This window comes from Olea europaea, chromosome 14 (genome assembly GCF_002742605.1).
Source record: "Olea europaea var. sylvestris chromosome 14, O_europaea_v1, whole genome shotgun sequence".
In the NCBI taxonomy this organism is placed as follows: Eukaryota; Viridiplantae; Streptophyta; class Magnoliopsida; order Lamiales; family Oleaceae; genus Olea; species Olea europaea.
Genome location: NC_036250.1, coordinates 170889 through 186533, shown reverse-complemented (window position 1 = coordinate 186533; position 15645 = coordinate 170889). Strand labels below are relative to the sequence as shown.

General features: G+C 34.9%; 1 protein-coding gene across 4 annotated transcripts; it reads left to right on the top strand.

Annotated features, from left to right (window-relative positions):
* The first annotated feature begins 411 nt into the window (after nt 1-411).
* On the top strand, nt 412-4871 carry LOC111408659 (autophagy-related protein 13b-like). 4 transcript variants are annotated; one of them, XM_023038386.1, is made up of 4 exons: nt 412-2143; nt 2174-2425; nt 2503-2687; nt 4241-4871. In XM_023038386.1, the coding sequence occupies exons 1-4, from the start codon at nt 986-988 to the stop codon at nt 4560-4562; spliced, it is 1917 nt and encodes a 638-aa protein (XP_022894154.1). In that variant the 5' UTR covers nt 412-985; the 3' UTR covers nt 4563-4871. The 4 variants fall into 4 exon arrangements, with proteins under 4 accessions (XP_022894154.1, XP_022894155.1, XP_022894153.1 ...); XM_023038387.1 differs by having other exon boundaries at nt 413-759; nt 1256-2425; XM_023038385.1 differs by having other exon boundaries at nt 413-759; nt 852-2425.
* Nucleotides 4872-15645: the final 10774 nt, after the last annotated feature.

The following is a 15645-nucleotide window of genomic DNA, read 5'->3' as shown; positions in this document are numbered from 1 at the left end:
TCCGATGCAAATTTTCATTTTTAATTAATTAAACATTAAAAGACCATTTTGCCATTTTTAAAATCGATCAAGTTTTGGTCAAATGCTCAATTTTGGTAAACTAACTGATTTTTGGACGGAACCGTTCAAAGATCCTCCATTGCACAGTTTTGAAAGGTTTGGCACATCCATTGCTATGATTTAAAGGTTTGGATGTGTGATTTTTGGACGGTAACCGTTCAAAGATCCTGCATCGCACAGTTTGAAAGATTTGACACATCCATTGCAATGATTTAAAGGTTTGGGCGTGATCTGCATATTTTTTGAAAGGTTCGGACCTCCAATGCATTAAGCCACAGCCCACAGGTCCATTATGGCCCAAATCTATTCGGGACGTACAACGAATGAAGCAATATGTACAAATCTCAAAATCAATCCAGTTCCTCTATTCCTACCCCTTACTTCCACAGGGTAACCAAATGATTTACGCATACCGTTCTGTTTCTCTTTCTAGAATTTTGAACAAATTCTCTACCCTTCTCTCTTGGAATACTGCTCAACTTCTCTCTCAGATCATCCTCTACAATGGTTTCTCTTTGTATTCAGCTACCGGAAAATATAGACAGTGAAATAATTATACAACGCTTATTTATATACTATTTAGTATATACTGTCTAGACATACAGAAGCTATAGCTTGATGGATAGACACGTCTATATGGGGACAATAATACCCTCTGTGCCCTTTTTGAAATACATGCAAGCCCGGCTCTCAGAAATAGTGAGTCAACTCTTAGTCTTCATTATATATTTGAGTTCAATTCATATATTTTCTGGGCAACTCTGATTACTTTACATTTCAATTTCGCACAGGTTTCTTGTTTTGATTTCTTGATTTAGCGTACATTTTTGGCCCTTTAGAATTCTATGTTCGTAGTCTTGGAGTGAAATTTTGTTAGCTGCTATTTTGTGCGAAATTTTGGTATTAACTGTTTTTGTTAGCAAATATGGCATCATATCATGGGAACACTGCATCGGAACCTGCAAAAATGGAACAAATAATATCTGAATTTTTTGCTAAGAGTCTTCGTATAATACTTGAGTCGCGGTGCCCTTATGTTTCATCGCGTAATTATAGCAGTGAGCAAGTTTTGTTATCACCATCCCCACCCTCGTCATCATGTTCTTCTTCGAGTTTTGGGCTGAGGGATAAGTCGTTTAATTTAGCACTTAGAGACTGCCCTGCTGCACTGGATAACATAGATTTTTGGCGGCAGAGTAATCTTGAACCCATGATTGTTGACGTGATTCTAGTGCAAAGGTCAGGCAATTGGGACCCTATGAATTATTTGCCCAAAAGAGGGTTTGCAAGGACTTTCTCTGGCAAAGAGGGTTACTATTACAATTCTGAAAATGATGAATTTGGGTATGAGATTGAGAGTGAAAAGATTATTGAGAGGTGGGTTTTACATTACGAGAGTAAGCAAAGCGGTGACTATGGTAGTGGTGTCATGGGGAATAAGAGAGCAGCTTGTACTAGTTCACATGCATTGTATAACAAGTCAACACTGTTGTTGAGGTCTTTGTACGCGACGGTTAGACTTTTGCCAGCTTATAAGGTTTTTCGTGATCTCATTTCATCGGCCCAAATTCGGGCATACAATCTTGGTCACCGGGTATCATCCTTTGTTGAGCCGTTCACACATAGAGAAGAGGCAGATATGCAACACTTTGTGTTCTCTCCAGTTGACACTTCTTGTTGTAGGCTTTGCCTCTCAGTGTTGTATTGCTCATCAGTATTGGATATCAGTTCTGAACCCTCCACCCCAATTTCTCCACAAGTCATTCATGAATATGTTGGGAGTCCAATGGCAGAACCACATAAGAGGTTCATATCAGCTCCTGTCTCTCAAAGTTCCCCATCTTCTCCTCCATTTGGGAGATATCATAGCTGGAATTATGATATATATAAAGTATCACCATCTTCAGTAAACCTCTCACCTTCATCCACTTACTCTGAATCTTGTGCTTCAATGCCAAAACAACTATCACATCGGTTTCCTCCAGCAAGTTTACCTAATCATACGGCCAGCGAAACACCTCCAGTTCATATGAAAGATCCAAATTTTCATGAGTATTGGCCTTCCCCGACCTTTTCGCCATCACCATCACCATCGCCATCGCCATCGCCATCGCCATCGCCATCGCCATCGCCATCGCCATCTCCATCACCACCTGCCTACATTCCTGATAGTCATATATTAAAGGCTCTTTTACGGTCTGAAAGTGCTCCTGTTGGAATACCTATATCTAGGCTTTCTACTCTTCCTAAAATGCCCAAAAACCAATTGTTGCCTCTGTCTCCTTCTATGGGAACCAGTGGACGCAGGGTCTCTAAGACAGATGGATGTTCAGGTCTATATGAGACCGGCTCTATGGTCGACAAGGTATTCTTTTTTCCCATCTTAGAAAATGTGTTTTCTTTTTACCCTGCTAATTAGTTTGACTGCTAATACTTTCATAGTTGTTCACTTCCGCGAAAGATGAAGCTGGAAAATTTTCTGGAGTTAAGCAATCATCAAACAGTTCATCAACGAAATCATTCTCTAGAAGCCCCAGTAGGTTTTCTTTTCAGGATCATTTTGACGATTCTGAATTTTCTGGCCTATTCATTACGAATGATGATGACCTAACCGAACCAAGTACCAGGTAATCACTTGACATTCGAGATGGTACTATTTTATTTATGTATGTGTAATATATGTGGCATTAACTGGTATATAGATTGGCACACTTATTGTATATCTATGTGGAATCTAACATTTATGTTGCAACCAAATCCAAATTAGCAACTTAAGCTTGAAAATATTTTATTTCTACTGAACTGGAAAATTCCCGAATGGTCTAGGGCAAGGGATTGCATAAGTGAAGGAAAAATAAATGTTATATTAATACATCTATTCATATTTTTCAATGTTGATATGTTTCAATCTAGCATTGGATGCTTGCCAGATTATTGGTGAACTTGACAAGGCAATTAGTGCTTAGAGAGAAGCACACCATCTACAATATCTTTGATGCACTCTTAAACAAGATAATCTCTTGAAGATGACACGTCATAAGGGTGCTAGAAAATATATTGAATTTTAGTTTGTTTTTATTCACACTGGTGAAAGCCATTTATGGGGTAGTGACGTTAAGGTGTGTTACTTGAAGGAAGATGTGAATGATTTTACAAAGTTACAAGCACTTGGATGCATTGCGAATCAATTGCTTAGAGAATAGTTCCAAGAAATTATTGTTAAATAATAGTGTAGTTGGCATTTGAGAGGAATAAATATTGTTAATGTTATTTTAGCGAGTAGTTCTGGATAGAAATAAAAATAGTTGATTTTATTTTGAAGGGGTTTTATATTCTTAATTTAATTTCAGTTGTAGGCTAATGGCAAAATGATTACTTGTTACAAAATAATTATGGACATTGGTCGTTGATAAGTTATGAAGAAAGGCTATAAGACTCGCTCTTATATTCAGAGTTTTTTTGGGATTGCTAAATGTGAAGGAGCTTGATATCAAAATGAGATTTGATTACATTTGTTAAATGCATATTATTTTTCGAGTTAACTTCTCGGTGGCCAGTAATGCCACTGTTGACAAGAAGTATAGAATTTGAAAGCCATTTTATTCATTAAGAAACTATGAAATGCTTCTTGTAAAGAATTATTTAAATTTTATCATGAGGTAATTTTTATAAATAATCTTGAAAAAATGAGTTTATGCCATGGTGATATATCGGACATTAAGACTTAGACTATGTTTGGCTCATGTTTAGAGATAGTTTATAAACACTTAACTCACTTTTTATCCACACATTTTAAGGAATCGACAAGTACTACTCACCTGTCCACTATTCATTTCTATTCATTTATAATTTAAGTAGTTTATAAACAATTCCTGAACATGCTCTAAAAATGTTTAGAAATTATTAAAAGTCACTTTAACGTTGTTTAAGCTCAGTTAACTTGCTCTTAGGACCATTGTACATGGCTCATTGGGTGGGCTTGCACTTGCAACTGGAGGTTTCAGCACGAAATGGATAGTGGTTACAATGCTATGACTGATTGAGCATCCAGTTATAGATGTGTGTAATAGTTTCTATCGAGGAGCTTTAGATGGCCCTAAAATAAATTATGGCTTGTTTTAAAATTAAATTCTGTGGCTATCAGTATGTTTACCAACTGACTCTCAATTGTTGCCATCAGACCAGGGTCATTTGATCAGCCTGGTGGACTTTGTCCCAGTGGAAGATCTCAAGATGCTGCTGTTGGTGCTCTTATTTGCATGCTGAAGAAGGCACCTCCTCTTCGCCCAGACATCTCTATCACAACAAATTTGGTGCAGGGCTCCAAGTCCGTGACAGAAGAAGTTCCTCCAGAGTCGCTGTTGGGGGTCTCTGATTCTTTGAATCTCGCATCCTCTGGACTCGCATCTTCCAAAACTACGGCTGATGCATTTTCAGAGCTCGTGAGGTATAAGGAAATGAAAGAATTACTTCTGAAGCAGGGTAAAGGAACTCAGGCATAGCCCACTGCATTTTTTTTTCCGGGCAAAGAAAACGAGGGTTTTTAGTTCCTATTATCAATATTACAATAAATAATTTTCGCGAGTGTTGAAGTTCTGGCAGAATGTTGTATATATTTTTAGCCTTGTTAGAATTTCGAAACAAGGCATGTCTCTAATCTAATTGGACATGTTGCTGTTGAACTTGATGTGTGTAGTATATATATTCTGTTATTTTGGGTTTTGGGTTGTATAGAAACGTACAAAATTTGGCTAAAAGCTAATGATGATTCTCTGTTGATGTGTAAATAATGGATGCATTGCTTTTCAATTTTTATCGTTTACTAGCTCGAATTCGTGTGTATTAGTTTGGCTGGAAGTAAATTATCAAGAAAAATATTCATTTTTTGATGAAATTGACTAATGTCGTACATTTATCGTTTTTGTGGGGATAAAATTCTTAGTTATTGTGAAGTTAAATATACCTTATATAAAATTAGAATTAAGCTTGTGCGTTGCACGTCTTATGTATCAAATGAATAAATGTGTGATGTTTTTGAAGTATTAATACTGTTTTTGAAAGTAGTTGAGGTAATTGATATTGTTAAAGGAAAAATTTAAATTGTTAAAAGATTACATTATATATAACTTTTTTTAATGAAATTATGTATATAATGTCAAGAGGCTGAATAATCTAAAATGTAATGTTCAGATTACAATAACATTTTTTTGTACACTATTTTTTGCCAACATCCAATAGTTTTACCCTATTTTCTTTCTTTCTATTTTTACCTAGATTTTTGATGTTCGCATTAAAACTCTACAAGTAAATACGCCATATGGTTGTCCATGGGAGAATATATATATATTCACGAATGTATATTCCAAAGTAGACACTATTTGTCAATGAGCCTTGTTAAAAGTCATTACAAAGCATAGACTTATTAAAAATGATTTTGTCTTGAACTTGAACGGATATCTTTCATCATTTGTGGTTGTTCTTGGGATGCGCTAAAGGAAAACTTGTTTTCCAACATATTATTCAACGATTATTTCTCTATAGATAATCTGCTTCTTGAAATCACGACAAATCATTCTTGTTCTATCGCAAGGATTGTTAAATGAGTTCATATTCCTTAAGAGTATTACTGGACATTTCGTTTCAAGATTAACTTATGTGGTGAGATACTATTTGGCAACAATACATTTAGGAACTCCTATTACTAAACTTGGTTTGTATCATCTTTGCTTCGTCAAAGTTGACGAGTTCTTCACTTTCTCTAGAAAATAACCCAATTCGTTTGTCATTGAGGAAGTCAACATACTTATTTTTGGTTGAAAGAATTTCGTATTTTTAGAATTTGCGTATGACATGAATTCTTTGTTGAAGATAATTAAAAATTCTAATTAAAGATCACGTTAAGAGGAATTCTATTTGAAATGATATTGTGGAATTTTATTCAAGTTTACTTGGCAAATTTTAGTTGAATTTCTATTTTAAAGCTCTATTGGAAGTTGAAATTTGTGTTGAACTTGGAAATGTTGAAATTATGGAATAAAGGGCTTTCTCGCAACATTTTCACTAGCTTGGGGCTAATTGGGCGCTCGAGTGCCAAAAGTAGAGAAGCTAGCACCCGATTGACACTAGCCTACTGCTTGAGAGCCTAGAGCGACTGTGTTTTCAGCCCAAGCCCCCTTTTTGGATTTTGACGAGCTTTCTTGCATTCTACTTCTACTGCAACTTTACCATTAGGGTTATACGACTTTTCATTATGATTTAAACTATGTTAGAAATATTATAAACACAAATCTTTGTATTCTTTTTTCATGTTATAATAAAATCTCATTTACTTTGCAAATTACATTGTTCTTGTGTCTTTGAGATCTTTACTTCATATTGTGGCTATAATATCTTATTTTTTTCAACAAAGTGGTATTGAATTAATTCGATATCATCTTCGTTTCACAACACGTATTATGTTATATAATAAAAAGAAGCTGCATTTTTAGTTAATCTTGGGAGCACTACATTCCGATGTTTCAGCATCATCACATGCTATAACTATCTCCTTTGGTAAGTTGACAAAGTCATCCTCTATGTAAGGTTTTATTCTATTACCAATTAGGATCAAGGATTATGCAAATCGATTGTCATTTTGAGCACACATGTTTTAATTTAGCCCCTGTTTGGGCTCTATTAAAAAGATATATATCTAACATAAGGATTTTCTGGAGAATGTGCAGTTAAAAAATGGATTTTTTTGATTTACTTGTAATATTATTTTATGAGATAAAATATGATTGAAAATAAGTTTTGAAATTTTTTTATTTTTTATTTATTTATTTATTTATTTTTTGGGGAAAATGGAGACCAAATAGAGGTTTAGTTGCATCTTTTTCATTTTCCCCCAAGCTACGATCTAACCAAATTTTGGTTAATTGTTTGTTTCTTGTTTTCCTTGAAACGATTGGTAATATTTGACGAAAATATTCTTCGAATACAAAAATCTTTACACGAAATGATTTTGAACTGATCGAGATATCTCTTAAAGTTATATCAATGGTTTCTATATTATTTGTATTGGCCATTGGTGCTTCATCCCTTAAGTTTTGCCTGTCGAATCAATTTTGTTGTAGTACTTTTCTTTGATATACTACTCATTGTTGATACATTTGGAATGGAATATTGAATCTTGAATGGGCGATTCTACCTCTTCACAATATTGAAGCTACTAGAAATGAAGTTGATTCGCATGTGCTATCATCTTCTGAGATTAAACCCTTGCCAATAAAGCACGGCATCAAAAGATATTTTCAGTACTGCCCGATCCATTGACCAAAAAAAAAAAAAAAAAGTTAACAAAAGACAGAACAACTTTAAACCTAACAAAGAAAGCCATGTGTTAAAACACACTATGTATTGATGAAATACTTACTGAAATTTTCTAGAAAAAGTCGACGAACTTTTCTAGTCTCATTGATCACTGAGGGTGGAGGCCTGCACAATGAGCCCTTTTTATCTAGTCGAGAAGGTCTCTCTTCCCGTCTTCCAAATCGTGAATACAGTCCCAAATTGATTACGTTGCTCTTCCTATGACCTCTTGATCGAGAATAGGCGGATGCTCCCAAAACAGAGCAAGCCTTTGCTTTAATTCGAGCTTCTCCTCTTTCGCTTGAGAGATTGCTTACAAAGAGGGCATTTGGTGGGGATTAAAACTAGATTTTTTATCAGATTGTGATAGAAATTTTTGAAATGTGTGGTTGAAAAGCTGTGGGACCTATGAAAGATATGGTTAATATTGATTGTTTGATTTTGACTTAGATTAAAATTAGAATCCGTATCAAACGGGGCCAAAATACTTTCAAGTCTTGTAAAAAGATCCATGGCTACATTCGCAATTAGATATCTCAATACTGACTTCTTACTAGGACTCGAGCTGAAAATAGGTAAATATAGCCCAAAGAATTATGGCCCTATATCTAGAAGCTATTTGTAAGGGACTTTCTTAGTCTCAAGTTGATTTGGGATTAAGCTCAATAATTGTCATACTATCACTCATTACTGATGCTTATTTTGCGCCTATCTTTTTTTTTTATTTATTTTATTTTTTTTTTTTGAAAAAAATCTTGCTCTGCGTGCAATCCTTTGGTCATGGGACTAGGGGTTCCAAACATCTAGTTGACAGTGAGGTTTCTACTTAAACAACTGGTCAATCAAGACCAAGCTCCAATAAAGGACTTATACCCCAACCTATTGGCGGTCGACCTAATGTTAGCATTTAGAACGAAGTTCCATTGCAGGTTGTCCTGTTCACTATTTGAGTGAATCCTAGTCTGGGAGAAGGGTTACTTTTAATATATAAACTAATTTGGTTCATTATTTACCCTAATTTTTGGTGGCTCAATAAAACGCTTTCTTCTTCATCTCTTAATTCTTTTTCTTCTTTTGGTTGGTTTATCAAATTAGTTCGTATTATTTTCATGATATCAGAGCCCAAATTTGTGTGTTGAAGTTGATCCTTTCATCTTCTGTCCCAATCCAAGAAATAATGAAAAGACATCATTAGGATCGAAGAAATATGGAAAAAAGTAAAGAAGTCTATTTTCTTGAATGAAATCTTGATTTTGGATGAATAATCTTCAAAAACCTTTCACAATTCCTTTGATGTTGATGATTTAACCTCGTTCTTCACCTCCTAAATATGTAGAATATATGAATTTTTAGGTCTAGGGAGGTTTTCAATGATAACAATCAGGTCTGGATGTGTTCTCCTATTTATATGATGCCAAGGAGGTTGTTTACCAAAATAAAATAAGGAAACCTAGATTTTTTTGCCGTTTACCAATGAGGCGCGTGCCTGGGGGCATTGGGTACCTTAGTCGCTCATTTTTGGTTTGGGGGCACGCCTCTCTCCTATAGGTTGGGGGCGTGCGCCTTGCCTAATTTTTGACAGCCTAACAACTTTCAATACTTTAATTATAACTTTTTCTCTTGATATTCGATTGAGGTGATTCAACTTGTGTTGAAAAGCTTAATTAGAGGCTACAATATTTTTAGAAATATCATTTTTTCAATTCGAACATTTGCTATACCAAAATTGGGTCTCAAGATGAGACTGAAAATTCGAAGCATAATTTTTTTCGATTGAAAGTTGTTGTATGATAATATTTTTACTATAACTCATCCCTTTGACTTTTTTTCTCATCCAATTGACCATGAGCACTCTAAAATCTTCATCGTGAGGTCTGAAACAACTTTTGAGTATTTTTATTTTTAGTTCCTGAACTTTGGATTTGCTTCATTTTAGTGAGTTTTCGTTGTTTCTTCTAATTCTTTTTTGAAATATGATTTTTTCTTAATAAAAGTAATAAATAAAAAATTAGGTACTAATTCGTCCAAAGAATAATAAAATATTATCGTTTAAGATCCCAAATAGATGTAGAAACTACACTTATCAACCGCCGACCATCTATCGTCAACGGCCATAATAGTAAGATCATTTATTAATATTTAATTAAATAATAATAAATTTTTTTCAATCAATATATAAATGCACTAAAATGTAAATATCTAAAGCTGCAAGGAAGGCATTTGGACAAGTAACTGATGTCACCAATCTAAAGAACAAGAAGTAAACCTTAGCCAGAAAAATCATATAAAATGTTCAGACATTTAAGAGTCACCAACGGATTAGAAAAAGCGAAATCAACCCATATAATTCGCTGTTTACATAAATCTAGGAAGCCATCAATTAGAACACAATTTCCACATTTATAAACATAAACAAAATGCAACAGTGAATGAAGGGTGAAAGGAATTCCAAGAAAATCAAAGAAACCTAGTTTGTAGAAGACAGAGAGGCCAAAATCAGTGGCTTTGAGGGAAGTTTCCTCATCAGGACTTGTAAACAAGAAATTCTACTGGTGCTAAGCACAACAAATGCAACGTGTCGTTATTCACTCGACCAACAAAATATCTCTATATCGTCCCAAGAATGAGATGAATTCAACTCTCTCAGCACTTTTAAAAAAAAATAAATTCCTGCACAGAACAAGAAAACAAGAATTAGCATTTCAATTGCAGAGGTGAAGGAAAACCAAAAAAGGAAAAAAGATAAAAAAAAAATAGAAGTAAGAAACCTCCTTCGACAACTTTGTCCTTTTGCTCCTACCCCATCTTCACCCCCGATGGAGCCTTCCTCCCATTTAACTGCTCGGCCTACTCCTTTCTCTCTCCATTCTAAAAAATGGACAATGGCCCAACTCCCCATCCAAATGTTCCGATCAGATTTAGTAAATATGTATAATATGATGTAACAGAGAATTAATTTATTAAGTACCCTGCTTAGTTTGATGATATGTCCTATTAACTCATTGATAAATAGGCTTAAGGTCCCTAGCTATTCTTCCTCATCTGGCCTATTTTTTATTTTTTTAAAAGCAAAAAAATAAAAAAAATAAAAAATAACCGCCAGCGGAGCGACTATGGGCAACCGCGAACCTCGCCAGGTACTGGATCCTACAGTGATTTTAATACCATGTGACACCAACCAGTGGTGGATCCAGGAACTGAGGCCAGCTAGGGTGGTCGTTGAATGTGGATCATTGACTGTCGCTAGGCAACAATCGTAATAGTGAGATTGTTTATTAATTAATTAAAATAATATTGAAAATTGTCCAATCTATATGTAAAATCTCTAAAATGTAAAAATCGTATACATATGAAAATATAATTTAATACAACCCAAAATAATTAAAAAAAGCACATAATATTAAATATCAGACAAATTCCCTAATTTAACATTTAAATGATAAAAACATTACAGAACCATGTAAAACCCAGGATCCAGTTGCATATAAACCAAACCACAGCCAGTCAACTAGTCCAATTGCAATGAATCTAATTTTCTTAATTAAATTAATCAAATTATAACTAAAATCAATCTCTTCAAAAACCCTAGAGTACAAAAGATAAATTTTTCTATCATTTAAGAAATAAGAAGATGAATACAATGCAATAAAATTATCGAGAGTGAGGCAGTGTGCACGGTGCCTTCGTCATTGGAACTGAGTGGTGAGTGGCGACGACGAATGGGAAAAATTGGGAATCGTCGAGTCAGAGTCCGGGTAAAAGAATAGGATTTTGAATTCCTTGGTGCCTGGGTCTCAGATTGGGATTTTTGATAGTGAAATGTTGAAATGTTGTGACTTCTTCAAACTTTGGGCAATGATGTGTTTGTTGTGATTTTGGACAATTATCAAAGGTTGATTATTTTCTATTAATGGGCCACATTTTTAGAAAAAATGGCCCATTCTTCCCCATTTTATTAAGAGAAAATTATAGGATTCTCGGCATTTAAAGATGTGAGTGCAAAAATCAGGTGCCAAGGTTTTTTAATTAGAAATCAGGTATTATTTATACCCACACTGCCTAATCCAAACAAACCCTAATCATTTTTTCATATCCTCAGATTTTTCATATCTCGCATCCCTCTGTCTCTCTCTCTCCACCGTCTCCCACACTCTCTCTCAAACCTCCATCATCGTTGAGAAGCATCGTCGTCGGAGACATGAGAGTCAAGCGACGACATAGTTGCTGCGGTGCGGCGCCCTCGCAGCCGGCTGAGCAATCTGGTTGGTCGAAGTTGTCACCTCGTCGATCTGAGCGCTATGGAGTCAATGCTCACAGCGGCGTCATCGCGGCTGCGCTGTGCGACCAGCTAGTCGACGGTGATGCAGCAGTGTCTCGATGCGCAGAAGTGTGTAGAAGCCGGTTTGTTGGTGCGATGTGAGTGGAAGCCAGTTTGTGTTGGTGGCCTGTGATGTGAGTTCTATGTTTGTGGAAGCCGATATTGTTGGTGCTGTGTGGGTGTTGTTGTGTGGTGATGTTCGTATTTTTTGCGACAATGGTATTGGTGGTGATTTTGCAGCGGCGATGGTGTGGTTCAGACGGCGATGGTGGTTTTTTTTGGTGTGTTTAGTGGTGGTAGTGGTGAATCTGGTTGTGTCGATTTTGTTGATGTTGGTGTTGGTGTTAGTGTTGACGGTGGCGACGGGGTGAGGGTGGTTGCAAGTGACGATGGTGGCAGTGGAGTTGGTGGTGACCGACTATTTGACCTATGACTTTGAAATTCGATATCCGTGACTAAAAAAAGTAATACGTAACTATCAAATTTGTAAATATGTGACTTGTGACTATAATTTTTTGGTTTGTGCTATTTGTGACCTATAATTTTTTGAGCTGTGACCTTGACAAAATCTGTGACTTATCAAAATTTTGATTTGTAATCTCGAAAAAATTCGTGACCAATTAATTTGATGATATGTGACCAATAAATAAAATATATGACTTATAATTGTGAATACGTGACCATGAATAGTATAACTGTGGTTTTATTATCATTATTTAATAAATATTTTTAATTAATTAGCTAAAACTTTATTTTTGCACTAAAGAAATTTGTAACCTGGATTTTGAATTAAGCATAGTTAACACCTGATTTATGAACTGTTCCCTTTTATTAAAACAAAAAGGCCCATTCTCAAATAAAAGAAAAATGGCCCATGACTTCATCTTTCCTAATTCTCTACCCGGTGGAGATCATAGATGACAGATCAAGTGTGCGGAAACTGTAAATTCTAGCGGAGCCAGCATGTAGGGCCGCACCACATCGTCGGGTGTTGGCTCCGCGGCTAACACAACTAACATGAATCACACTGATAGATCCAATATATGATGTGTGTTGATAATAGATGTCAGCTAGACACCAAACCCACAAAAGACCCTTACTTCGACCTATCTCAAATTAATGCATAAACGTGTAAAAGTATGTTATTTCTTGTGTATTTTATCTAGACTTGTAAAACTTACTAGTTATCATGTATAACCATCCTTCCACTTCTTCAATCTAACATTTTCTTTTGCAAAAAGGTGATTAGAAGGAAGAAATACTTCGATACCGTTCTCGTCTTAAAAAGTTAACACACAATGTCTCGTATGTGGGTGCAAATGATCTAGTTGTATTTGTGTTGGACTTTTTAGAAGTTATAGAGATAAATTGAACAAAATGCTGGATACTATTTTTGAAAACGGATCTGAAAATTTATTTTAAAAATAAGGTATAATTTGTTATTTTAGTGTTTTAATTTTAAAAGTTTCACCACCTTAGAAAAATCCTGCCTCATCCCAAGAAAGGAAATCTACAGAAGTCTATTGGTTCCACTTTTCACACGTATATCGAATAATATAATTAGTTAATACATTGAAATTCTGATTTAAGGCAAACAAATTGAATTAGAGCCAAGCTACATGTACAGTGAAAATTTCACAGATGTTTTACAAATAACACGTAACAGTGGGGTGGGTGATTCTTTTTTTGCAATAAAATATTCACATGAGGCCCACCCTCATGTGAGAGCCGAGAAACCTTCTGTGGATTTTTTCATTTGTATACAGGGAATAATCTATTGAATTAACTCGTTGAAGCTGTCCAAACAGAGCCTTAATATTGTTAATGTAAGATGAGGCGTCCCTTGACTTTGTCAACTCAAAGCTTTTCAAAGAATAACAAATGTCAAATCAAGCTTCAGAGTAGACTAGTTTAAGAGCTTTTTTTTGTTTTTTATTTTTTTTTTCAATCCTACAAAGTAGCCACTTCTTAAACAGTACCGCTTAAAAACAGGGAAGGGGACAGGGATTAAAATCCAGGTGCCATATGTCAATGTTTGGTTGGCCAGTTTAAAAAAAAAAAGATACCCAGATACTGCTAGCACCTGGATTTAAACCCTAGTTCTATAATGTGCTAGAGCAGCTTTATTCCTTCTTAAAACATTAAGAACCTATTTGGAGCAACTTTTCCACTTGTGAGATTATTGGTCAACAATAATGGTTACAAATGGGTTTTAACGATCCGAAAAGCAATTCTTTTGACCTGAAAATTTCCTCCAAACACGGGCTAAAAGAACTTGTAACCTCAAATCAAGTGGCAAGAACGAAATCATAACAGATTAATGATCTGAGTAGAGTCTCAATCGGAAAAGGATAAAAAAAAGACGAAGTGCTACTTATGATAATATTTATTAGATGGCCGCATTTATACGTACAATGTCGAATTTAAATTTTTATTTCTATTTTTTTAAACGACCATTTAGGTCATGGTTGGTAAATGCACATTTTTCTCAACAAAAAAAAATAAATTTAAACTTCCAAATGAAGTTAAAACATTGTATTATCCACATCATAATAAGCTTCAAGTCATCTGTTTTTTAGTGGTAGTCCAATTATCTCGTACAGTATGCAGTAGTTCTCCAATAATCTGCCTATGCGAAAATATGAAGTGCCTCACGCGAATTAATAGTAAGGATATATTTTGGTACCTTTTATTAGAAGTGGTCATCTTCATAATATTTGTCAAAAGTGACTATTCCATGAAATGGATAGACAACAATGACGGTTTCCTTCAATTTCTCTTAAGACAAAGAGTTTTGATAGAATGACAGGATCCTTATGGACGCTTTCTATTCATCCAGAACTTGGATGAATAGCAAAACTCTAATCTAAATGGCTGAAAATCTACTCCTTTCTAATCTAGATCGGTGTCTATTCTTTGCACCACAAGAATCTACTCCTTTCTAATACTTTTAAACACGAACATGTACATTCAAGTCAATATTTCAATGTAGATTTTTAAGCAAAAATTTGACCATTGCCAGTCAATGTTTCATTCTTGATTATTCTTCCATTTTAGTTTCAAACTGAAGTCTCAATGTCATGAATCATTGTCGCGTAGAATGCACAATTCAATTCCTCTTCAGTTATACTCTTATCTTTTAATGATTAATCAATTCTCATCTTACGTTATACATTATTTTTTAACTTAACGATCATGTTTTGTACACGAATGCATCCAGAAACAACTATAGGACATAATTGATAAATGGTTACAAATAAAGTGAAATGCCAAAAAAAATAAAAAAATAAAAACTGGTAATCTAAACGTCAATTAAAAAAAAAAAAAAGAAAAAAGAAAGAAGAAGAGTGTGATACTTGTGTGCTTGTAATTTGATAAAAAATGGAAATAAATGCTCCAACCATATTGTAATGTCGGAAGCAGTTTCCCTGAAATATTCCAATTTTTTTTCTCACTTCGCGACCATGAATTGGATACGATTTTTTTCTTTTAAATTCATTGTTTAGATTTAGTGGGTTAGTTATTGATAATGGGAGTACCATAGCCCAAAAGTTAGCTATTGATATTGAAGAGCCCAAGTTCATAATAAATACTACACAATAAGTTATACTTTCTGTTAGAAATTGAGCCAATTGTTAAGAATTACCTATTGTTCTAATACCACTTTTAAAAAAATAAGCCAATTTGCAATAATTTGGTGGTACAACTTATACCACTTATTACGAATATAAAAGCTAAGAAACAGATGCCCCCAGGGCACTTCTCCACTGGCAAATGATGGGTTCTCTAAAGGCTGGCAGTTCAGAGGTCGTGGGTTCGATTCGTGGGGCTCTTGAAAGGCAAGGCATATACTGGAAGGCAGGAATGTTTTGGAAGGCAAGGCGCAACGTGGGTTGGCTTACTAGGCACTTTGACAG